This window comes from Anoplopoma fimbria, chromosome 14 (assembly GCF_027596085.1).
Source record: "Anoplopoma fimbria isolate UVic2021 breed Golden Eagle Sablefish chromosome 14, Afim_UVic_2022, whole genome shotgun sequence".
Taxonomy (NCBI): domain Eukaryota; kingdom Metazoa; phylum Chordata; class Actinopteri; order Perciformes; family Anoplopomatidae; genus Anoplopoma; species Anoplopoma fimbria.
The window spans coordinates 7,718,158-7,744,871 of record NC_072462.1 but is presented as its reverse complement, the minus strand read 5'-3'; the positions used below and the strand labels follow the sequence as shown (position 1 = coordinate 7,744,871).

Sequence of the window (26,714 nt, the reverse complement as noted above, 5' to 3'; positions counted from 1 at the left end):
TAAATACAGTTCAATAGAATTAAGTACCATTACAGATGTACAGCACGCCATCTCCACTGCTGTTTATGACTGTAAATAGGAGTGCTGGTAAGGTTGGTACTCACAGACTCAATAAGTGATGTGAAATTATAAAACATTAGATGACAAAGTTTCCCATATAAGCGTTTGCTTAACTTTACACAAGCAGTACAAACTTCAGGTAGTAGTATAAGATCAAGTGAAAATAAACGCTAATATTATGTATAACGATATATATTTAAATGTCAGAGCGACAATAGGACTTTTGAGAATAGTATATGTTATTATTGGCAGTGATATTTATTGAATACAATCATAGTCTTACCCTGTAGGTTGAGAGGTCAATGCGCAGGGAGTTGTGTAGCTGGTCTAAAAGCTTGACAAAGCGCTCTTTCTGTGTGGTGGATAAAAGAAAATAGAAAAAAGTGAGAACAGGAAGTGGACCGAAAAAGATTTGTACGCAAGGACAAAGACTAAGAGACAGAAACACAGAGACGAGACATATTTATTGCGTGTGTGTGCGCGACAATAATACAAACCCCAAAATTGGAAGCAGCAAAGCGGTCGGAGGCTGACACGTTGGTGGAGGCGGTCGTGTGGGCGTAGAAGGCGTTGATGTTGGCTAGCAGGGTGCTCATCACGGCGGGGACCCCGGGACACATGTACTTAGAGGACAGACAGGCAAAGTGCCTGGAGAGACAGGGGAGCACAGGGAGAACTTGAGAAAGTACCGGGAGGCAGGTCGTTCCATCGCACTTAAAGACGTTTTGCCGTCACAGAGAACATTTTCTGTCAAAGTATGTGTGGGATTATTTTGTGTGGATCTATTCCGTCGCAACCCATGTCTTCTCAGGGGTCTTGTTAGGAGCGCTTGTTTCATCTGCCCATCAGCCATAGCTGGCTGAAGGGTGCGGCCCCAATGGAGTGTGATTTCTATCAATAACAGGCACCTGCACGGAGCATGACATTTCATGGAGGCAAATCCATCCTCAGCACATTTGTTATTGATTTTCTCTCACTTGGAGGCAGACGCTTGGTGCCATCGACCAAATGGTGTGAGAGTAGAAAGAGAGGAACGGTGGGGGGGGGATCAAACACACGGACTCACGTCATAGCCTGGTAGATCGATTCGATCCCGTAGCGCATGGCGAACTCATCCACTATTTCCTGGGCCACGTCGTCGTAGTAGACCTTCCAGGCGTCATCCCCGCGGGCCTCCGGGATTTTCACCGTGCCCTGGCCGAGCATGTCGGTGTAGTGGTGGAACAGGTTCTGCCACGGACAGAGACACTGGGTCATTTGAATGGCTTTTATAGTTTTGAACTAATTATTATATAGAATGTGGGGGTTAATGCTCGAGGGGTTCTTAAACAGGATATGTGAGGGGTGTGAGGTAGTAAAAGCCATCCAAAATTCTACATGGAAAGTCTTTTTTCTAAGGATAGAGAAGGGATTATGTAACTCTTCGCGGCGTATCTTTGAGATCCCGTCTAAATCGCTGATAGAGATTCTGAGGCTGATTACATGCAATTCTAGCCATCCACATCACAGATGTCCTGTGGTGGCTGTTACTTTACTGACACAGGGGCCTGACAACTGATGGCTGGATTGATTTCCTGTGTGTTTAGCTCATTACCACAACCCCCCGACGAGTGAGAGTCAAATACCTCGTGCAAGCAGGTGTACTGCACGTGATACGGAGCCACTTTCTCCTCGCCCTTGATCTCCACGTTGATTTGAAGGCGAATGGCCCCCGACACGGCTGACTTGTCTGTCCTCTTCTCTGTAAATCAAACACAAAGACGCGTCATGCAGATACAACGATTCTTAATTCCCAATGCTTCTGTGACACTGGAGGCACGTGGGAGATGGCCTTGTTAACGCAACGCTAATTACAGACTATTACCGTGGCAGTGCTATTGCAGGGGGGGTTCTGTTTCTACAGTTTGACTACAGCAGCGCAGACCCGGCGACGCTAATAGAAGTCCTCTCTGGCTGATAGTGAGGGAGACAATGGCAGAGGGGCTGCTTGGATGTGCGCCTGATCGCTGAAAGACACTTGGAGCTTCACCCCTGCTATTTGCCCTGACAGGCTCATCATTGAGGGTAATTTGCACGTGTCAGGGAGGAAGAGGGTCGATTTCCGACTGGAGTGCCGCTTCTTGATAATCGCACATCAGGAGGAGAGGGGGGGGGGAGTACGGTGGGACGAGAAGATAGAGATGGTATAGCGCTTGTTACACGAATGATCATTCATTGTGATGATGACGACTCGGTACTTTAGGAATGTATTGCTGATGTGATGATCATAGGGATATTAAAATCAAGCACTTAATGTCTCCCAGTTGACAGGAAACCACAGCATATTTATAGGCACATTCATATTCAGGGCTGTCCCAGTGGAAGATTTATCAATGCCACTTTCAGCACTTTTAATCAACTAGAAACAAGACAGTGAACGCCTCACTCTCACATACAACATGGGTGTGAGGACAAAGTGCTTTTAATGGATTGCGATCAATCAAAGCAACATGACAATAAGTCAGCGGTGGGGGGCTGGGCAGTCTAAAGATTGGCCAAAGACAATGCTTAGGAAAAGATTTTATCCTAGGGGGGGGGTCCAACCTGTATTTGTGCTGGTAGTAAATTGCACAAGGGACCGATAAAATCAGCTCCTTTGTGTTTTTATAGTGACAGTATTCAGGGCTCATCTTGAAACCTGGTGGAAAAGAAGATGAGTTTTTGATTTTTTTCCCTTAGCAAGCGCAAATGGACTGCAAGTATTTTCATGCAGGTCATTTTGGGCCTGGGGGCCACTCCATGCCTTTGTAAAAAAACAACAACAAAAAAATACCTGCAGGCAAAGGACACGTGGCTAATGAGGTTGAAGCAAACCTGACTGGACTTTCTGGAAACGGAACTCATAGCACCAAACAGAAACAAACACGTGAAAAGAATGCACGCTTCTTCAGTAGTAAATCAATTGTTCGTTAAGAGAAAGTAGACTTGAACTCCTGTAAGTCTGCTGGCAAAATGGTGTGAGCGTGCAGCTTTACTTCCTTAACACACAGTGTGAACTGTTGTAAATGGATTAAGTTGTAATTTCAAACCAAACTAATTGTTGTGATTTGAAAGTTTTGGACAATATGAAGCAATAAAGGTTGGGATTGTAATACCGGCAAGAACTTTATTCTACTTCCAACCCTGCATGCAGTATCTCATTACCCATGGGTAAGATAAGTTATTGTTTTATGGTGAAGAAGATGAAACCAAGAGAGGTGGTGCAGTCTCTTTTATGTGTAGAACTGCTCTTCATCTGCATCCTCTAAATGTGCATGAGTGAGTTTCTAGGTTTGTGACTATCTCGTCACCTATATATATATCAAGTGTTAGGTGTACAAACAGTGTATGTCTTGCTGTAAGTCCATGAAAAGACGGCGTACTGACCCAGGTTGTACCAGACGTCCATTTCTCCGCTCAGCGTTCGCACTTCGATAATGCTCTGGCCCAGGAAATCATCATCGGACTCCCTCTTCAGACGCTGCTTCACCCTCGACTTGATATCATCGTCCTCGTCCCACACGCGTACTTTGATTCGGTCAGAGGAATTGTGGCACTCGCTAGCGGAAAAAGAGGAAAAAATAAACATGTAAAAAACTGAAGAATAGGGTACAATTTTATAGAAAACAATTGAGTTGCTCTAGTGTTTATGAAGATCAAGCATAAACCTTTTAAGAGTTCAAACTTCGGATTCTGACCTATTGTATATAAACACTTGCACCATTAGACAGTACCTTGCACGGGAAAGGTTTAACATTTATACACACATTGTACAACCAAGGAATTATGGTGACTTACAAGTGGTACTTCTCCTCCCAGACCGGATTGAGGTTGCCGTAAATGGTCTTGGTTCTCTTCTTGGTCTTGCCCACCTGAACGGTGACGTACGGATCGCTGGATCCCGTCTTGTCCTTTGCCTGAAGTCCTTGGGCGCAAAAAACTAGCGCAACCACGGAGGAACAAAGACATGAGGAAAAAACATTGGCATTAACAAGAATCACATGTGAACGCTGCTGAGATTCATGCTGAGGAGTTCATTTTTAAAGTTGTGGCTGATTTCATCAAATTTCTACCTGTGATGGTGATCTTTGCCGACCACTTGGAAGTGCCGTCCAGTACGCTCTGCTTGATGGTCTTCATCTGCTGTGCGTGGATGGCTTTGCTGATGATGAACACTTCCCTGATGAGTTCGAAGATTTCCGGCTTGTTCCTTTCCCTGATCTTCATCCTGTCCTTCATGGCCATGATGATATTCTGAGTTCGGTCTTCAGCTCCATGTTTGGAGCTCTTCTCCGCAGCACCTGTGTGTTTAACAAAAAAAAACGTATACAGATTAACACATTTCAAACTACTACTTGTAGTAGTGCATGTGACGTTTAATCGTTTTCTCGGCGGTACTCACGCTGTAGGCAGTCGGCGTTCAGTAGCTCCTGGCACTTCTCGTGGCACTTGACCCCGCATTCGGAGCAACGCATGCCTTGGCGAGCTATTCCCCACAGCAGGCCCTCACACTCGTAGCAGTATGTGGGCGTCGTGGCGGTCCACACCTCGAAGTTATGTGGCGTAGTGCAGGATATGGGGTAGATGAGAGCCTGCAGGGTCTTCTTGTACACATGGTTTTTCTACAGAAGAAAGACACCTTTTTTAGGTGGTTTTCACATCTAACTAAAACCAATCTCTGGTCCGGTTGCCTCTAATAAGTCTGAAAAGGCTTCCAAGCGTGAGGTTCTTTTTTGGTTTGAAAGCAAACTGACCATTTACAGGATTTTATCATAGAGTATTGATTACAAAAGCTAAACAACTAATATCTGCTGATTTTGAATCCTGTTCAAGAATCATCCTTGCATCCCCCTCTGTATATAAGGCCATGTATAACCTACTAATGCAAATCAACACATGCACATCAGCACAGGTATTTTCCCTAATTAAAAGGAGAGATGTCAAAACTGCTGTGCTTGTTTCTGACCCTGTGTATTTTGTCAGTTCATTAACTCCATTGAAAAGTATGTGACAGCTATCCCATAGTAATAAGCCCTTGTGCGAGTGTTCGCGTGCTCCCGGGCGCTCTCACCAGTCATCTCGGACTTTTGTACAGTCTTGTCTCCACCATTATTCACATTTCTAATAATACTTCTAATACTTCTAATCAGTTCTTAACGTGAATAAACACATCAGAAGCATTAAAGTGCTGCGTGAACTTCTGTCAGTCACCAGAATTTTTACTACCCCACGTGGTTCCTGATGATGCAGGATGACAATCACCAAAGGGGTTCAAATCAGGGCAATATGAAGCAATAAAGGTTGGGATTGTAATACCGGCAAGAACTTTATTCTACTTCCAACCCTGCATGCAGTATCTCATTACTCATTACTACCCCACGTGGTCCCTGATGATGCAGGATGACAATCACCAAAGGGGTTCAAATCAACGAGTTACTTTAGTCAGTCAGTCTGTAGAACTTCATCTTTACTCCTCCTGGTTCATTTGTAAGAAGTCAGTGTGAACAGGACCCGGAACAGAACAAAAAATGTGTGTCACTTTTGCCTTTTGGTCCGGACCAAATGAACCCAGCTACATGGGGTGATAGCACCTTTAAAGGCAAGGAATTAAAACTAAATAAGAGCCCTGAATCCTAAAAATGTTTTGGTGTAACTTAAAGTGTAAGGTGATGTACTCACCAGCTCCTCATCCTTGATCGAGGACCGTGCGGCCATGGCAGATGCGATCCCCGCCTTCCTGGCTTGGACGAGAGACTGAACAACACGTGACACGGGATATTTCGGCCGAGTCAGCATTTATCGAACACAAACAAAACCCACAACCAAGCACAGCTCAAAATATGACTATAACAATGAAGGTGAGTATGGTTAAAAGGGTGGCTAGGGTGGTTCTAAGGGTGGTGAGTAGGGTTATTATTTTGTCCCAATGATGGAATTCTTACCAGATGTTCAGAAAACCCATGTGAGTATTATTAGTTTTAAGAGACTAGTGAAGAGGAGATTACTAAAAGGATAAAGTTAAACTAGTATCAAACAATGCCAAGACCGTCAGCCACGGGAGTGTTAATACCAAAAGGTGATTTGTTCATAATATCTTGTAATGATAATATCAAGTAGGAAGAAAAAACTACCCGTGACCAAGAGGATACATGCAAATGCTTTCATTTGTATTAAACAAGAGTTTTGTGATCAAAGAGATCAACATGCTGTAGACATACGTGTTTGAGGCGAATGCTGTTTTATTTGTCCTACTTGATATTTTGAGCTTCAGTAGAAAAGGGAGTGGCAACTGGGTTCTATTAACTTACCATAGCCTGACCAAGGAGAGTGAATGCATTCAAGAGAGTTGTGGGAAATAGTTTTGGGTTTAAGAGAGGAGGGAGAGAGAAATTAGCAGGCTGATTTCATATTCGTCTCCAAAATGAGAACTGCGACTTCTGTGGTGGTCTCACATATAGAAAGACGTGCACTCAACAAAGAAAGAACATAAACAAACCATTGACATATGACATACGATATTTATAATGAAGGAATGACAAGTTGGTACTGACCACATCGCTGACCAAGGGGATGGGTTTCTTTTTACGCAGGTCTGGCATGCTGTCAATTCCATACAGACCAGATCCGCCACTGTGCACCAACCACGATAGAATATAAGTGAATAAAAAGTTCCCACATACAATAAGACAGCAGTGCACTGCAGGACATTTCCACTGACAACACAATGGTCACAACAGTATTACAAAGCGAATTTAGTGCTACCAATTCCTAATTACATTTTCCCAAAATACAATAAACCTAAAATTGTCTCAGCAAACCAAATGATTTATAGGATTGTATATATGACTTACCCTGGTTTGTCCCAGGCTTGTCTGGCATTGGGTTCTTCATCTCGGACCTACAAGATTTCAAATTTGAGAATTTAGGCTGACGACTTAAAAAGGCTTTCACATGATATTACACAGTAGAGCATGAAAAGAGGGAAGTTGGAATAATGGAAAGTTGTATTTGGTTGAGTTTGACCTTCTTGGTGTTACAGAACATGCAAAGGCAAATAAAAAAAGTGATGATGCCTTTAGAACACAAGATCAAGTAAATGTTGTCGAACTCTTTAATTGAAAAAGATGTTATGTAAAATGCAATGATGGACCAACATTGTGTAGACACAATACAACAGAATAAGTTCTATTTCACTGGTCAAGTAAAATCTGCTTGCCCACCGACTGCTTTAACACACACCCCAGATAATTTAGAAAAAGCAGAGAAATCACTTGCAAGGATTTCCCAAAACCACCAACTTTACGATTGGGGGGGGGGGGCTACACATTCTTTTACTTTTCCCTCAATGAAAAGTCTTTCATCTGTGTCTGTATATCTGTCTCTCAGATGACAGAAGTTGATCCCTTTGGCATTAGCACTCAAAGCACAAGTTTCTGTTATCCTTTGAAAAACTTCTGGTGAAGCAGCTGTGCCAACACTAGCACCGGAAATAGAACTGGGGATATGTACTCTAAAGCTACAACATGAATGAAACAATAATCAATTATTAAGTATACAGAAAAACTGAAGTGATGAGACATCTTTTCCAGAATAGCAGGATAAAGTAATAAATGAGCCCGATGATGACCTGTATCATTTGCATATAGTGCATTATGCTTGGGAGTGCACACTAGCACTCCCTTTGACAAAGACAAGCAATGGAGAAAAAAATAAACACAATCATCCCACAACGACCAAAATCAACAGGAAAAAACAACTGTAGTGTAAATATGGAGCTAATGTTAACCTGATTATCTTCACTCCCACACTCTGCAAAGAAAAAAAATTACAGTAGGATTAGAAAGTACGAGTGTTTATAACTGATACATGTGTAACGATACATACATTTAATATCAGTGCTATATATGCAAATTGCATCTGATCATTACATGCTTAATATGTATGTTTTTGCTGTTACTGCTGGGCTTGCCAGCGATTAAAGTAAAGAATATACCTGGGATAAACTCGTCTTGAGATTGGGATCCCTGAGACCCTTGAGAGCAATGGGACCCCTGGGACCCCTGAGCAGATTTGGATAGTCTATGACGGGTTAGCCGTTTTTCCCTCAGAATGCGCTGGAAATTAGCTATACGCTCTTTGTGACTTGCATCTGTAGACTTTTCTTGATTTTCCTCAGCAAGAACAATGTTTTCCCTAATTGGACTCAACCGCACCTCATCTGTACTGAGCCCTGAGTCCAACGGACTCCCGTCTTGCCTTGCTGGACAACTGTCGGGTGTTAACTCAAGGGTGGACAGTTCCCCATCTGTTGGACATTCTCCTTTGTCCTGGGGAATCTCTGCAGGGTGACATTCAGTCAGGGTGCAGGGTGAATTGATTCCTTCATGGGGGGATGCTTGAAGGAAGCATGACTTGTCCTCATGATTCTCATCACAATCCACGTATAGGGAAGCCTCACTCTCCTCCATTGGAGTGCCGAATTGAGTGGGATTCTCTGTCAGACTGACCTCTCCCTCTGTATAATCTGTACTGCTCTGCTCCTCCTTGGGCTCACTGGATTCTCTGACAGGGCTTGGAGGTGCTTCAGGTCCACCATCATCCTTAACACCTTCAGGGTTGGATCCTTCCAACTTTTTCAAAGCCCCTTTCAAAGCTGACCCGAAAGTGAGTACAGCCTTGCTAAAAGTTTTTACGTCAAAACCTACATTTGGGGTCTTGGCTGCGCTATCAGGATCTATTTCGGAAGACTCTGGTGACAATGATTCTCCTGCTTCATCCCTGGAGATGCTGTGATCGGTCCACTCCCTGTCCAAACTGTCAGCAGACCCCAGATCAAGAGTGTCACCGGAAGATGGATAGTCATCGCACAGTGAATGTGGCTCTAGGTAACCATCATCACAGTCCGTCAACAGCACAGTGGAGCAACTCAGACTCCTTGAGGGCTCACTACCCAATTCATTTGCACAAGCATCCATGGTGTGGTAACCAGAACTACGCGAGTACGGGCAGTTTGCAGAACAGTCGCACTCCAAATGTTCTTCCTCTGTTGGTGGTCTGCGGGGCCTCCAGTCCATCATACTGGAAGAACTGGAAGGTGAGTTGTAATGTTGTCCAAACAGCAATGACAGATGCTCAGAGCTGTTGTGTGAAGAATGACCTGGTGTGCTGCTTTGTGTATCCTCTGTGGTGTACCTGTCCCAAACACCCAGACAATTCTCTAGCTCTTCTCTACTGTTAGCAAAAGAGCAGATGTCCTCCTCACTCCAACCTCCTTCTCCACTGATACTGTGCTGCATATCAACAGAAAGCCACCTGTCATATTCTGTGTCACCAGAGAGAAGGCTTGCTCCCTGACAATTGGAACTGTGGCACGATGACAAAGAGCTGGTGCTTTGGAAGTCATGCCCATGACGAAGCTCCAAGTAGCAGGGGTCAGGTTTTGTAGGGCCCAGCATGTGCATGTTTGAACTCTGATTTGAGTTCTCTTGGTTGGTGTGCTGGTCTGATTGGAGGGTGACTCTATCAGCTTGCCACTGTTTAGGTGATCTGTGAGATGGTACACAGTCTTTTCCAATATTGTTGAGATCCAACAGTGGACTGGTGTCTCTCCCATGAAGAGATGTAATGGCGTTCTGTCTGCCCAGGCTTCCTCGCCTGATGCGTGATGTTTTAGAAACAGGACTAGGATGAGGTGCAGCTGAAGCCCCAGAGTACAGCTCACCTATTTCACTGAGCACCGCATCGACACAACAAGATACTTCATCCACCGAGCCTCGCACAGATGTTAAATACTGCCTCAGGTCCGAAATTTCCTCCTGGATCTTGTTGATGCCTTTCAGCTCTTTAAAAATATGTTCCACAATGTTACTAGAGCCTTCCTCTGCCTCCTCATCCTCCGTCTCCTTTTTACCTTCTATATTTCGGATCTTTTCAATAAGCCTAGGTAGAGTATCCTCCACAACCCCAATGCCATCCTGGCAAGCTGAACTGCTGTGGTCAGCTTTGGTGCAGATAGTTTCCACCGATGACAGGTCAGGAAGGGAGTTGTCCTCTGGTCCCTGCAGGCACTTCTGCAGCGCTCTCCGCAGTATTTGCCCCACTTTGGGGCTCTGTGACCTCTTCTCCTGCAGGTCTTGCCTCTTAGGCGACAGTGGCAGAAGCTCCGATTTGTAAGGTTCATCCTGTCCACTGAGTTGTCCTCTGGGGAGCATCCCTGAGAAGTGGCACTTTTTATCAGCTGTCCCCTCACATGGAAAAATCCCTTCCTCAGTGTCTTCCCCTCAGGATGGTGTATAGCATAGCATTAGCCGATATCTTAATCTTCAAATGACTGAGTGCCTGTACTGAAAAAATTTCAGTTGAAAAAGCAGTTATTTTGTTGAAAAAGCAGTGGAAATTATCTACATTTGTTGTGTGTTACTATTGAAATCGTATTTGGTTGGTTCTGTTAGTTCTGCTTAGCCATTACTCTACTACGTCTCGAAATAGATATCAAACTTAAGTATTAAACCACAAAATCAAGAAAATCTTTTATGTGCTACTTATAGAGAGAAATTGCGTTTTCTCGGTTATCAAATTTCTCTTTTCTTTTGAATTAACTACAAATCCATTAGTATGACAAACAGACCAGACAGTTATGAGAACAAAACTAGAACAATTTCAACATATGACACTGTGATAACTAGGTAGCAAATAATGCTACATTGGCCTAATAGTGGCTATAAATGTATTTGGTGATATTTGAGGTCACAGAGTCTACATTACTCAGTACAGTATAGAAGTAGGATAGACAATGTCTATAACTGACCGCCTCTCAGTCAGTGTAGCATGCAGCTGCTTACAGCTCTGTAATTAGGATGCTCTGGAAAGGCAGCTTGGTAATTAGATGATAGGTCAATTCTTTCCTCTAAGGCCATGTCATTCTTTCACACCCATACCAGCTGCACGGCTTGACACTGTAGCTCTGAGCCATCGGCTACAGTGTTTACACTAAAGGGATTATTGAATACCCTAAAAATACAACTTAAAGCTATCTGATGGCATTACACAATCCATGAACATACTTAGTGTAAATGTGCATCAAAATAAATTTCTGCATGTGAAACATACAACAGTCTTGCAAGAAAGTGCAAAAGTTTAGCAATTAAATGGATATGTCTTATATGCTTCTACATTTTATAGTAGTATATACTAGGCACAGCTCAGTGATATCAACTTTGTCTATTGAGCATCGCTATTTAGAAAATCGGATCAAAAATTTAGAGAATCCCTTTATTGTAATGGTACCATAGACAATTCCTGCTGACTGCCCCTAAAGAGCAGAGAAATGTAGGAATACTGCTCGACACTTACGATTTAGTGGCCATCTCAGTGCTGCACACTACTTTTGCAGAATGTTAACACACATGCTCTACGGGCAGGGCATGTGCACCAGACAACCAGGGCTAACTTCCGGCTTCGCCCTGCGTGAATTTGAATGAAAGTAAAATCATTAATTTCAGACTGAATTCAGCTAATTCTGATAGTGAAACGAGTCAATTTGCTCAAAACCATTTAACCGTTAAACAGCTGCAACATTAGGGACAGAGTAGGCTACAGCAGAGACACACAGTCACAGTCTTTTCACGTTTTCAGCAGTAACTATTCTAACATGTATAGTGTGTTTAGGAACAACTCTCTGAGTTTACTTTACCGGACTTTAAAAATAAAATAACTAGCGGCTCATCTCTTTTTTTGTTTCTTTGGATTCTTTATCTGTGACTAAAAAAGAGGGCTACAGCCTTAGCAAGTCTTCTACAAATGCTCTGATATAAAGGCTTTAATTACAGCCTTAAACAAAACACACACACAATCATGTTATCAATTGCTAATACTATGGATTATGAATGATGCATGCTGATTTCAAGATATTTTTCTCCCCTGTTGAAATTAACAAGCTCACTACAATTATTTTGTACATTTATTTTATAGTATATGATATGTGATTGTCTACGTTCTGGAAGGTGGATTCCCTATTCCATTAAGTATATCATTTTAGAGAGTATATATATATATATAGTTGCTAAATAAATTAACCCACCCTGGACTGGAGTTCTCCATTAAGCACTTGAGCCTGATAAGGGTTTCGTTGTCAAAAAAAGTCTTATCAAGCCTACAATTCTTCCTATCGCTTCTGAGTTAAATTGAAATCAAGCGTTTGATGAGCGTATCAGCTAAATGGAACCAGACAATCTGAGATTAAGCTATGTATAATTGTTCTTTCACGTCTGATTATCAAACATGAACAGGGATATCTGGACTGTATAACACATTTCCAACCAAATAAAATCGAAACATTTAGCTTCACTTCTGAGGGCCACCGGCTCTTTTTACAGACAGCCGTGATCTTCTATGGCTGCTCTCTGATAGTCACTGTTAGCTGTCCAGGATAAAGGAACTTAGAAGGGGTGTTGGGGTCAGGCTTTTTTTCTCGTCAGGACAGTTATAGTAATAGCCTGCAGCAGTTTCATTTTTCTGCTTAGTAAATAGTCTGTGGCAGAAGAGATCTTTCTTTTGAGGTTTTTAAGTAGACTTCTCAACAAAGTATGACATTTGCTATGAAAATTTAGATCACCTGACCAACAACCCAAACTGAAAATCTGATGTTTCTGTAGAAGCACTAAGGCACATAAGATATTTTCTATTTACAGTTAGTTTTGGTCAGTATAACATGCGTCTTTGCTTTTTGTTTAATCAAAGTCTACACAAACTTGACATTAAGTTATTGAAAGGATAACAAACATATACATTCAATTTTAAACCTTACCTTATTGGGAAAAAATGATAATCAAGAACAACCTGTAGATGTCATCTTGCAAGATCAGGATCGCTTAGCAGATCAGTAATAGCAACTTCCCCGTTTTTCTTCAAATGTATCCCCAGTCCTATTATCAAAAGGTGGTGCTCTGCCTCAATCACACGGCAGAAATTCTCTTATTGACAGAGATGCACTAATTTCTGCTACTGGTACAGCAAACGTGACAGTAGCAGACCACGATCACACAGCAGTTCACTCTCGTTAAGTAGCCATCCCCACTCCCCCTCTCAGCTCCCACCCTCACGCATTCTCTCTCCGCTCTCTCTCCCTCTGTCCTCTGGCAACAAATTCCAGCACAAAGCTGATCTGAGGCTGTGAGACTGCCAGCTCTCAGTCACATTTACTCCTTTTCTGTGTTTTCACATCTGCCGGCTGCTGATATTCAGGATTATTCTCTTTCTATTCATAAGTAAAAGTGAAAACAACCCATGATAAATATATCAGTACCACTTGCTACACACACACACACACACACACACACACACACACACACACACACACACACACACACACACACACACACACACACACACACACACACACACACACACACACACACACACACACACACACACACACACACACACACCTTGCTTTCTTTTACCTTGTTAATGGAAAATTGTTAAGAGGAAATCATTTATATTCAAAGAAAGCAGCCAGAGGGAAACCTCCAGGTTTTAAAAGTTAAGCCAATGTGGAAGTGTCTTAAACTTGCATTCTTTCTAATGGCACATCAGGGGGTTCTGGTTTCAAAAAATATTGTATAGAAGTCCAGCGTTAGTTGTACTTTGCAAAAAAAAACAAGACAGCTACAACCAAAAAAACAAGATGGCGACGGCCAAAAGACCAAGACGGCAAAAAACCAAGGTGGTGACTGCCAAAATGCCATACCTGAAGCTTCAAAATGGCAAATATGGGTATTGAAACTGATACTGGAAATAGCTGTGGGGGCCAGTTTGATTCCTGCTCTATAATTTCCCCTGTGTGCGAACATTTTCCAGAAAACGTTAAACACGGTACATATCTCATCTCATTCTATTCTTTGGATTGAAACATGCATTCAAGTTTGATTTACAGTGTTCTGTTATGCTGGTGACTGTAATCTAATTAATTACAGTCTTTCCCCTTCGTCCTGTAATAAATGGCACTTAGACAGCTTTCACCTTGCTTTCTAGTTATACTCATGTCTTCAATCTGCCATCACTTAAGAGTACATGTTCCTCTCAACGAGTCCATGCAATCATTATAATGGAGCCAATCGAGGTTCTATATAATCTATATACTTCTTTACTGCTGTGCCATAAAAAGCTTAATCAAGGGGATGAACCCTAGCTAGAGCTGAGAGATTCCCATGTTTTCATTAGGACCACCATCTAAAGATTCCCCATTAGATGGAGGACTAGATTTAGCATCAGTTTACATTCCCTTGATACAAATTCTCCAGATTGGCATTGGTTAAATATGAGGCTACATGGCATCTAATGCTGACACCAAAAGTGAAATATGACTTGATAGATATCAAAATAATGGCATATGATTTCCTATATGTATAAGTGTATTTTTCAGAAAAAGGAGGGGCTCCAAATGGTTCAAATTATCATCTATCACTCATGGAGTTAATACTGTTGTCTGAAAATTAGATGATTAAGGGATTAACAGCTCTGATGATGGACTTGCCATGTCTAATCTCTTGCGGTACAGCCTTCCCTCTCATTAGATTGTTCAAATGAGAAGAGATGGTGAGTAATAAGAGCTTCTTGTTGTTCCTGGACCACGGTTTTTAGTTCATCAAGCATTTCCCTAAAAAACCCACCGTTTTCACCAATTCTGATAAAATACTCAATGACCACCACTGAGTCACCATTCACAGTAGAACATGAGTACTGCTATGAGTGAACCATCTACTAATGCAAATGTTAGGCCCCTGAAGCAGTGATTGAAGGACCCAAGTCATTAGAGTGACATAGCCTCACAATCACAATGCCATATGAAGAGATAAAATCAACCAATGAAGAGTGAGACTAAGAGGGAGATGGGGCCTATACTGAGCATCTCAAATTAATTACAAACGCAATATCTTTTTATAATTGAGTAGTATCATAGGCTAGGACCCGAATATTGGACTATCCTGTTAAACTCTTTGTTTTGCGTAGGTATTTGGTTATTCAATTGTAGTATTCAGATAAATATATACGTTTATCTGAATACTTAAATATATATATTTATCTGAATACTTTGGAAAATACTTATTATTCAGTAACAAATAACAATAGGGACAGCCCTACACTTTCATCTCACCTCACCGTTAAAGGAGCATCTACTGGGCAGCCGTGGCACAGAGGAGCAGGCTTATGACAAGTTTGCTGCAATTTAATTGGATGGGTCAAACTAAATGAAATACACTCATATATAACGTAAAAATTGGTTGTGGGGCGCCACCAATGAGGTGCTGAATCCCAAGTAGATCCACTGTTGCTTCCCAGAGGCTATCAAAAGTCAGCCTGTGTACTCCACAATTCCCAAGAATAAACATGTGTTATCACATGGGTGCAGAGGAGCAAACGTGTGATGTTGCGAAAAATAATGCTAATAATTGCTAATATTACCCATACACTTTTTCTGCATCGTCTCAAACAACCAACAAGGTCAAACTCAACCACTTTCAAAGAATTGCAAATGTTTGTACGTCTGCATAACCTTTGTGTGCGCGTGGTAGGGTAGGGAGAAAAAGAGAGTAAGGACGTCAGACTTCAGGTGGTGATGACAGATCAGATATTGGTGGAGGAACTGAAGTGAAACACTGCCTACCTCCCGGAGCTGAACCCTGACTTTATTGATGGCCTTCAACCAACAAACTCTGGATGGGGAAAAGGGTAATGGCGGCCCGTCATCATGGAACCTTGATTACATGGATTTAAGAATAGGGTCGCAGAAAGAGATGGAGACAATCACTCGGTGCCCATGCATCTTAATTATTGCACATATATAAGTGAGTTGAATACTGAGCGTAAAACGTACCTTACGAGTTTAGAGGAACCTCGCTCTGCTGGAGTGTCCTTTCTCAGGCCCTGTCCTACTTCAGGGGACAGCCCATGTTTCTGCTGCTCACCGACAGTAGAGTTTCCATTGGTGGGAGGATGTCCATTGGTGTGTGGTTGCCCATTGGTGGAGGGATGAAAGCTAGTACTGTGGTAGGAGTGGAAAGACTCCTCCAGCTCTGACCCTCCAGTGCTCTCCTGGCCAGTCTCACTAAGCTGGGAGCTGGTCTGGCTCAAGTTTCCTGATGACCCAAAGCGACTACTTTCCACTGGACTACAATAGTGAGAGAGAGGTGAGGAAAATAATCAATGTCAGAACACTTCTTTTTTCATTTAAAAACATGGGTAAAAGATTATTTCTAACTATTTTTGTAGTTTATATTTTTACTTTAGACAAGGTTAGATAAGTGGGGAATGTTACATAACAAACTAAAAGTTGCATTTTTACATAGAAATGGCACAGATAAGATTATGCTCCATTTTGTGGTGTGAGGTATAAAACCCTGTTCCTGCTAGTCTTGCTAAAAAGAAAAGACTATATATCTGTTTTTTTCACCTGTCCACAAGAGGGAACACATACAAAGTATATGACACCTGCAGATAATCTGTGTGAATCGAAATGTTATAGTGCCATTTCATATCTGCTTTCATTTTTAGAGGCAGAATGCACATTAGCTTAATATGTAAAAACGGTATCTGTAAAATAATTTTCTCCACAAACAATAAAACATCTAAAATCAGAATTCCATGTTCACACAAAATTTACATTATTCATAATGTTGCAGGCAGTCATGCTTGTATTTGAGCGTATACATATTTCTCCTAGCAAACTAAAGAGGAAAGGAAATTTGTCAAATTTACTGAGGACATTACTAAATGATCAGTAAGTGCAGAACTATGAGGACTACACTCAAAATGAACGTCATTTAAATATAGTATAAGTTCAGGCAAAGAATGAATCCATATCAAAGGAGTAGCAAAATAAATCGCCTCTCTTTAATAAACTAAGGAATTCTATTTAAGAAATTCACTTGGCCCATGAATAAATAAATATGTAAATTTTGTTTAGGAATTCTGTTTCGAAATGACATGTCAAATTATGTAGATGCTTCACACAAAATACCTATATCAAAGAATAAACACACAAACACACACACAACACACACACACACTGTTCTGACAACACAAAAAGGTATACATACACTCAAGCTAAATATTAAATTAATCTAGTAAGGATGGATTGCAGAGCTGAACAGGGAATACACTTTTTCCAAAATGTCAATGCATCATAAATGGTTGGGGGAATGCCATTTATTATGCTTCTACTAGCCTTTTTGCATTCAATAGATCCTTCTTGGACTGGGTGTCCAGCTGCACTCCTGAGGTAGGACCTGCAGAGGGGTATGTTTCTACAAGCCCTTCCTTCTCCTTCGGGGTCAGGGATGCTGAAGGATCTACTTCGGGAGTGGTGATGCAAGTCTGGGGGTTTGCTATATCATCTGTGGAACCTACCGATTCAGTTTTTTGGGCATCGGATGTTGCAACCTTTTGTACATTATGTGTTTGAGCATTTATTGGCTTGTTGTTAGTTTTAGGTTGAGATGTTACAACTGGGACAGCTTGTGGCTTGGGTGGCTCTGCCTGCCAAGGAAAACTTATTTTTGTCCCAAATAATGAAGCGGTGGTTGGCTCTTGTTTTCCGGCCACAGGTTTTTCCTCCTGAAATAGGCCTCCAGAAAGGGTTTTTAATCCTGAAAACAGACCACTCACTCCTTCTGTTTGAGGCATTGATGGAGCACCGGACGACATTGTTGGTGAAAATAAGGATCCAAGAGATTTTCCTGCTTCACTCTGTGTCGATATAAAACCAAACAGAGACTTAGCTTGAGGTGGCTCTGCGTTGATGGGCAACTGATTAACTGGAGATGTAATATTGGTATCTGCTTCCTTGGTATCAGGTGTGACTAATGTTTCACTTTCTTTACTCTCAAGGTCTCCTTTAATGACCAAGGGCTTCTCATGTATAATCTCTCCCAAATCAGCAGGTGTCTCTTCATTTTTTTCCTCTTGATGGATGAGGTCACATGTAGTGCTTCTTGAAGCATTTGTGACAGCAGAGGTTTCTGCACTAACTGCCTTGGATTCAACAACACTACTACTTGTTAGGCTGTCACATTTTAATTGATCTTTATCTGGTAAGGGTGAGTCCACTATTTTATTTGTGCTAGTCTCAGTGCCACATGTAGCCCCTTTTGGTGGCACACTTTCATTCTTAATCTGTGACTGTGGTGTAGTGCCGGGCATTAGCTTTGGATCAGCTGGCATTTGGTCAGATGGCTTAGGTGGTTGTCCCATACTCCCAAATAAAGATCCACCTATGCCCCCAAGTACTGATGCTCCAGTCTGTGATCCTGCGGTCGGAGCAGTGACACCTCCAAACATTCCTCCAAGTAAAGAACCGCCAGGTTGTGCTGTTGCCGCAGATCCTCCAAACATCCCACCCAGTAACGATCCACCAGTCTGGGGACCTACAGACTTGGCAGGGGATCCTCCTCCAAACATTCCGCCTAATAATGACCCTCCAGTGGTGGGGGCATTGGTTTGAGTACCAGATTGAGGACCAGACCCCTTGAATAAACCTCCCAATAATGATCCCCCGGTCTGAGGAGTTGCTGTCTCGGTGTTGGACCCTCCAAAAATACCTCCTAATAGTGATGTTCCACTCTGACCAGGAGCAGCTTGGGTGGCAATTCCTCCCATTCCAAAAAGTGAGTTCTTTGGCTGTTGCTGAGGACCTTCAGTAGGAGCAACTGCTGGTTTGAAAAGGGATGACATAAAGCCTGTAACTGTATCTGCTGCTGAGTCACCAACAGATTTATCTGGCTCTGGAGGCTTTTGTTGTCCCTGCACTACTGTACTTGGTGATTGAGTCGCTGATGTTCCCTCTTCTACTGTAGGAGTTATTGTATCTTGACTTGACTGGCCACTCACAAGCTCTGGTCCTTCAAGTTGTTTTGCCTGTGCACCGATTTCAGATATTTTAGACTGAACATCATTAGATAAGGTAGTTGACTTGTCAGCATCTTGGCAATGATCTTCTTCTATGACATTGCCGTCAGTTTTGGTTAAGCTTGCTTCAAGACCCTGGACTGCATTGTCAGGGCGCTGAAGTGTTTCTGCCTGCTCTTTGCTTTTGGTAGCTGTATCAGTTACCGAAATTTCAGGACCAGCTAGAGCTCGAGTATTTTGACTGTCATCACTGGGTTTTGGTAGAACAGTTTCAGCTGAAGCTCTAGGTGAAATGCCCCCTGGAAGAGATGTACCAGTCTGCGCTGTAGCAGTTTGAGAAGGTGATCCTCCCAAAATGCCTCCCAATTTAGAGATGCTGTTTAAGGGTGCTGAAGTTTGGTTATCAGCCCTTCCAAACAATCCAGCAAATGACCCACTAGTCTGAGGTGCTGCTGTTGAAGCTGCTGATCCTCCAAAAATACCGCCCAAAATAGACCCTGCAGTCTGAGTTCCAGCAGCCTGAGGAGCAGAGCTACCAAATAAGCCTCCAAGTAAGGATGCACCTGCCTGAGGGCCTGCTGTCGGAGGACCAGATACTCCAATCTTAGTGGGACCAACTTGAGGAGCAGCCTGAGGAGCAGACACTCCAAATAAACCACTTAGTAACGACCCACCTGTTTGAGAAGCTGGTGTTTGGGGTGAAGAGCCTCCAAACACTGACCCTAATAGAGAACTTCCAGGTTGCGAAGAGGGCTGAGGGCCTGAACCTCCGAACAGAGAGAACAAGCCTGTGGCTGGTGGGTCCTTGGGGCCTGATGAAATGGGCTCAGACCCTGTAGGTATAGGACCTGTCTGGCTAGCACTAGGTTCTGTGCTGGGGCCAGAAAATAATGAAAGCAAACCTTTTCCTGAACTGTCTGAAATGAATGCTGTATTTGAGGATGGAGCCTGAGAGCCTAATCCACCGATCATAGACTGAAGGCCAGAAGCTGGTGGTTCTTTAGAGGGAGCAGGGTCTTGGGGTGCACCCTCTGTGCCCATTTTCTTTTGCATGGTGACACATTCTGAGTTTTGCTCCATAGATGCAATATCAGTTCCTTTAATTGTGGCATCCTGTGTAGTATCTACAGTAGTCCCAGTGGATAAGCTTACATTCACTTCACTTGATATTACACTGGCAGCTGCTGCCACTGGGACATGGCCACTGGAAACAGATGACATTTGGGATGAACCTTGTGATGGTAGTTGCTCTTTAGTATCAGTTACAACAGCCGATGATGAATTAGGAGTTTTTTGTGGAGGTGACACACCATCATTACATACAGGGAGTATACTCTTTGCAGGTTCTTTGGGTGCTGCAGTTACTGGGGAAGTAGACACATTTGCACCTCCACCAGCTCCCGGTGTTTGAGGAGTACTGGGGCCACTAAACATAGAGAACAAAGCTTTTCTTGGACTTTCACTAGAGTTAGACAAGCCACCCAATATTCCCCCAAGAACAGAGGTGGCTGCCTGCCCTTGTGCTTGTGGCTGTGCTTGTGGTTTAGATTGTGTCTGAGGTTCCCCTTGTCGTTGAGTCTGTGACTGGGGTACTCTTTGTTGATTCAACGATGTTGGTGGCTGAGGTTGTGGAGGAGTGGGATCACTAAACATAGACAACAGTCCCTTCATTGGGCTTTCAGTTGTTCCTGATGACCCAGGCAGAATTCCCCCTAGAAGAGATCCTGTTGGGGCTTGCTGTTGGTTGCTGGGACCCCCAAACATTGAAAGGAACCCAGTATTTGGGGGGGCTTTTGGAGGAACAGTTCCCTGTTGTGGTATTTCAGCAGTAGACTTGGTTTGGGGGGGAGGTTGAGGAGGACTTGATCCTCCAAACATAGATAATAAACTTTTACCAAGTGATTCCTGTTGAGGAGGTTGTGGAGCTGCACTTGTTGGATGTGCTTGAGGCAAGGGCCCAGTTTTAGGTGCAGCCTGTGTAGGATTTGGTCCACTAAATATTGATAATATACTTTTACCAAGTGATTCTTCTTGAGGAGCTGTAGCTGATGCAGGTGATTGAGGTGTGGGTCCAGATTGAGCAGCTCCTGTTGATCCAGCAAGCATGTCTCCAATCGAAAATCCAAACAGTCCACCAGATGGTTTAGTTCCTCCTTCTTGTTTTGTCTGTTCTGTAGGTAGCATAGTTTCTGATCGGGTTGTAGCAGGGCCTGTGGAGGAGCTGGGGGAAAATGGTTGGGATTGACTTTTGTTTGGGGGTTGGCTCTGCACGGGCCGAGAGGTACCACTTTGGTCCATTGTTCGTTGTCTCTGTATACCCTTGGGTCTAGATGCTGATGTCAGTGAACCCTCTGTAAAACTAGGTTTCATTTGTTGTTTCTGTGGTGGAGAAGGCTCAGTGCTAAACAGGCTGCTAATTGACCCAAAGAGATTTGACACACCTGTAGCCTCCCTATTTGTAGAACCACTGCCTGGTGAGGAAGCAATACTGCCGATTTTGCTTTGTTCATTGGAAGATGTCTGAGATAATTTCTGTGAATCTGGCATAGTTTCTTCTATTCCCACTGCAGATTTAAGAAAGTTCATGAATCCTGGCTGTTGTTCAGATGGTTTATCCACTGGTATATCTACTGGCTTACCAGCTGTAAGTTGTCCAGGTTTAATAATAGATTCTTTTGATCCTGAAGGCACTGTAACATTGGGCTGGGTTTGTGGGGTTGCTTGTTGTACCAAGGTTGTCTGACGTGAAAGTCTAGGTTTCTGTGAAGCTGTAAGTGATTGAGTTGAGGGCTGAGTCACTTGAGCAGTTGGTTGTACTGTGGGTAAAATTCTCCTCTGTGTGGTAGCTGGCCCCTGCATTTGTTGATTGACAATTAAATCTGGCTGAGTCACATCAGCAGGTGATTCCTCTTTGATTATCTTTGACTTCAGACTTTGAAAACCTGATGTGAGAATGTTCTTTGAATTTTTGTCAGGAGCTTTTTCACATGAGGATATGCTAGTTTTGTTGGCCTCCACCTGTGATGTTTTGCCCACAAAAGAAGAGATGAGGGAAGAAATATTTTTGACTTGCCGATTAGGTTGTTCTTCTCCTGGAATCACTCTCTCCCTCCACTCCTTCTCTGATACATCATCTACATGCTTCACTGTAACCCCAGTGGATGGACGTCTCCGTTGGCAAGGGTGGTAACAGTTCTGAAGTGACTGCTGATTGGAATTAGCAGTTGGAGTAGAGTTCAGGGAAACAGCAACCTTTTGAGCAATAAATGTCTTCATTTCCTGGTTGTTCCAATAAGGGCCAATGTGGTCTGTATTACGACAGGAGAGGTCAATAACTTCTGCGCATTGATCTTTATACATGTTACTGTGCTGTCTTGGATCTATTCTAACTTTATTTAATCTGTAAGACGTGAAATCTACACCCTGTTGCCCTTGTGACTGAAATGAATTTTCAAACATTTGAGAGAACTGCTCAAGATTTAAATTCATGATCTGATTACCTTTTCTATAGGCTGCAGACAAATCTAAGGGTCCATTAAGAAGTAAAGAATCACAGTGCTCTTGACCAGGTAGCCAAAGAAGCTCATCCTCATTGAAGAGTGGAATTTTAAAGCCACATACTAACACCATTTCACTGTGTAGCCAAGCACTAGGAAAACCATCTAATTTCTGTGCATTCCCCCAAGACTCGCCTTCAGGGGCACATGCATACACATATTCACCTGCTGCATCTGTAAGCAAGGCATAAATGTACTCATGATCTGTGTAAACAAAGTAGCCACAGTCACCGTCTTCTGCTGGCCACCACATTCCTTGCTCCAATAGTGCAAGCCACTGCTGATACCACTCAGTGTCTTCGAGATACAGGGAGTCTTCGGTCTCAGTTTTTGGGGGACAGTTTGAATCTATTGGTCTATTCAAATTAAACTGACTCTGATGGAGCATGTCATCAGTATAAACACTTTGTAGGACTGAATTATCCATTCCATAGTGCAAGTTAGCTGAAAAAGATAAGCTTGGTGCAGTCTCCTCGTAATAACCTTCGTGATATGAAACCCCATTCAAACTGTAAGTGCTGCCATCATTAAACGAGTGCCGTTTCCCAAACTTTGCATTACTTTGTTTATTAGTTAAGTTTAATGCTCCCTCCTCATTAGGTGAATATGCTAGGTTTCCCAAGTCTTCGTGGCTGTTCCATAATTTCCTCCTGGGATATTGATCGTCATTCATGTGTCCCTTAAACTGATTTGGTTGAATTTGCTCTTGGCAGACGACCCCTTGCCATGGTGCCGTGGAGTCAAATGGCTGATATGTATTTGGGGAGGTGCAGGGAAGAGCAGATACCGGTAATGACACACCTTCACAGCTCTGTCTATACACTTGATCCTCTCCCTGGAATTGATAATTCAGTGACTCGTTCTGAAACTGCTGCCAGAGAGCACTTTCATGGATCCACTGGTTTTCATCATAAGAGGGACTTGTTCCATAAGGGGACATCTCACCTTGGTAAAGAGTATGCCCTGTTGCTCCATACAAAGAGGAAGTGCTTCTGCAAATGTTTGGCTGCCTGGCCATTACTGGGGAAGGTGTATGGCTTTGTAAAAGGGAATTAATATTTCCTGTACTATAAGCCATTGGGTGAACTGATTGAAGTGAGCCAGAATAATATAACTGAGATAAATTACCTGTGCTAATTGAGGAGTATGGTGCCTGACTCTGAAGAGATCTTGCAAAAGTAGCTGATGTTCTTAAGTCTAGACTCTCAGTATCTATTGAGACAGGTGCACTGATGAACGCGTGTCTGCTCTGTCCTGGATTGAGAGAATCTCGAACAACTCTTTGACAGCTTTCCCTTCCAAAGTCTGAGGAAGCACTACACTTTAACATGCCTGAATGTAACCCTGTGAACTTATTTGAGGGTATCTCTTGTTCCGTAAGCTGACCTGGTGTTTCTACTTGTTTACGAGTACAAGGGTCCTCGGTAACATTTTTGCTAAATAGTCCAGATAAAAATCCTTGTTGGGCAGGTCGTTGAATCCTCTTCTCTTTCTCTGCATGTTCTTGTGTGGATTGTTGTGTCACATTAGTGTTTAACTGTGTTTGTAGTGGGGTCTTTATTGTCTCTGTGTGATTATCGGCTTTCTGATGCTGTGATTGTCCTGTAACTGTCTGGCAGGTTGTGTGGACGTTTTCAGATGATTTTGTTAACTTGTTAAATAACCCTGAGAGCACTCCAGATTGACTTGCTGTCTCCACCTGTGTTGCAGTGGTCTGGCTGCTCGGAACTTTGATTTGTTGTTGTGTCTCATGGGTGATGTTTGGCTGTTGCTGTTGGGCTATACTTTCTGAGGAGGATTTAAATAGACCGGAAAGTAGACCACTTGCTTGAGTAGTTTTCTGTGTTGAGCTATTTTGTGGTTCGTTTGGGTTGGAAATTGGGATATTCATTGCTCTTGGTTGCTCATGGCTGGATCTACTAGGCATAATTCCTTGCTGTTGAGCTGATGTCTGCTCTTGTGCCTTTATGTTGTCTGCTGAAGCAAATTTGAAAAGACCAGATAGAAGACCACTTTGTTGAGATGGTGATCGCTGGAGTGGAACCGTTTGTTGTCGATTAAAGCCTGGTTTACTTGTCTCCTGTTGGACAACTTGCTGACCTGATGCTTTATTCCTGAGATGAGGTCCTTGGTTTGGACCTTGAGTATTCTGTTGGTTGAAACCCTGTTGATTATGTTGAACACTGCTTTGTTGGTGCTGAACTGTTTGACCGCTTGAAACATTCTCAGAGGATGCAAATTTAAGAAAGCCAGACAACAACCCCTGTTGCTGAGATTGCTTTTGCTGGGTTTCATCTGAAGTCTGCTGCAGACCAGAGTCATTTCCAGGGATGCTCCCCTGCCTTTCAGTTTCAGAAGGCTGTACATTTTGTGGTATATTTTCTGTGGATGAAAACTTCATTAGCCCTGAGACAAGGCCCCCCATCCGTGGTACAGAATAACTTTGTTGTGGGGGAGGTTGATTGGGAAACTGTGAAGAATTACTGCTCCTGGGTGGTTGACTGTTATGGGAAGGCTGCTGTGGCAAATTGCCAGATAGGTCACTGGTAGAGCCAAATTTAAGAAGTCCAGATAGCAGTCCTTGTTTGGGTTGATTAGAGCCTGTGTGAGAGATGTCCTCAGCCGAGCTCCCTTTGAAAAGACCTGTCAAAAAATTGGATTCAGGCTGACTGGGAGCTTGATGCTGCATAACATGGGGGTCTGCTATTGGTTTTTGATTTGAGGCGTTTTGTCCATGTGAGCCAGATGGCACATTGCTGTTCTGACATTGCTGATTACCTGTAAAAGTCTGATTTGAACCAGAGGGAGCAGAGGTAGGATTAAATAGGCTAGAAAACCATCCTTTCTCAGTGTTTTCCTGGGGCAATCCAGAATTCTGTGTAAATGTGGTGGTTGTTGTTGAAGTTGATTCCTGATATGATTGCACAGGATTCACAACGTTCATGGAGGCACTTACATCTTCATTGGATGCAAACTTTAGAAAACCAGAGAGCATTCCTCCCTCTGATTTGGGTCGCTGTTGAGTGGAGACATTTTCAGAGGAGTGGGAAGGCAGTTTAAGCTTACTGCTCAATGATGGGTCCTCCACTGGTTTCTCTGGTCGGGGATCCTCTGTGGATCTAAACACTGGATAAACTGCCACAGGTGGAGCTCCCTGAGGTAGAATGGGGACAGCCGGTGTGATTAATGAACCTAATGACTTCTTGAAAGGGCTAAAGAAACCAGTGTATGATGATTGCGTTTGGCCATGCGGCTTTGCTGGAATAGGCACATTTTCTTTTTCGTAAATCATCGGATTTTGTCTGCTATACATATTTTCATCTTGTTTTTGCTCCAAATATTTCTCTTGACAGGAAATTCTTAATTTTTCAGATTTCCCATTTCCTTCTGCTGTCACTGACTGTTCCCCTTGATGAACACATTTCTCATCCCATTGTGCATGGTCATGAGAATATATGGACTCTGGGGCCTGTTCAGCTGAGTTCTCATTATCCCCTGCTGAAAAAAGCTTTAAAGGATTCAACTTCCCCAAGACTGAGTTTACTGGAGCACTTTGAGGTCTTGTTACAAACTTCTGTTGTTCTTTTGTACTTGTTTGAGTCTGACTCCTTGTGGGAGCTTTTGTTTCTTGACCTTGCATCTTGGCATCATGTGGTGGCTGAGTAGGCAAAGAACTGAATGATTTGTCTTGATAACTTTCTACTGGAGATACAACAGCTACAGGAGCAGAGCTATTTGATTTTGGAATAAAGGACAACAGTTTAGTTAGTCCAGATTGGTTGGAAGGTTGTGTAGATGGTGCTTGTGGTGCTTGTGGAGACGGGACAGGCTGTTTGGATCCACTTCCAACTTTGTCAGTGAGAGAACTAAATAATGAGCTCATGGCACTTTTAACTCCGGAAATACCCTGATCAGAAGGGGTTTGTGATTGGGACTCTCCTTTAGGATCTTTTGATGAACTATTTTGGTCCTCTCCAAAAGAATCGGTTTTATAGCTACCCAGAGAGGATAGCCTTGATTTGCTTGATTTGGGAAGGGAACCATACCTGCTAATTTCCTCCTCTTTTTCAGCAAGGTATTCAGAAACTGTTTCAACCAGACACTGAAGCTCATCCATTGGGTCTACATATTCATCACTTGGTTCCTCTACAGGAGAGAGCATTGCCTCTGAAGCCC

At 42.9% G+C, this 26,714-nt stretch overlaps 1 protein-coding gene across 2 annotated transcripts in view; it reads right to left on the bottom strand.

Annotated features, from left to right (window-relative positions):
* LOC129102001 (protein unc-13 homolog B-like) overlaps positions 1-26,714 on the bottom strand; it is a 71,688-nt gene that overhangs the window by 16,154 nt on the left and 28,820 nt on the right. For both annotated transcript variants that reach the window (XM_054611908.1, XM_054611909.1), the window contains exons 9-21: positions 15,953-16,246; positions 15,743-15,833; positions 6,930-6,976; positions 6,630-6,708; positions 5,758-5,832; positions 4,481-4,700; positions 4,152-4,379; positions 3,877-4,018; positions 3,466-3,638; positions 1,686-1,801; positions 1,127-1,290; positions 558-708; positions 344-412 (exon numbers count right to left, since the gene is read on the bottom strand). In XM_054611908.1, coding sequence (XP_054467883.1) covers positions 344-412; positions 558-708; positions 1,127-1,290; positions 1,686-1,801; positions 3,466-3,638; positions 3,877-4,018; positions 4,152-4,379; positions 4,481-4,700; positions 5,758-5,832; positions 6,630-6,708; positions 6,930-6,976; positions 15,743-15,833; positions 15,953-16,246 — 1,849 coding nt within the window. The remainder of the gene's footprint in view (positions 1-343; positions 413-557; positions 709-1,126; positions 1,291-1,685; positions 1,802-3,465; positions 3,639-3,876; positions 4,019-4,151; positions 4,380-4,480; positions 4,701-5,757; positions 5,833-6,629; positions 6,709-6,929; positions 6,977-15,742; positions 15,834-15,952; positions 16,247-26,714) is intronic.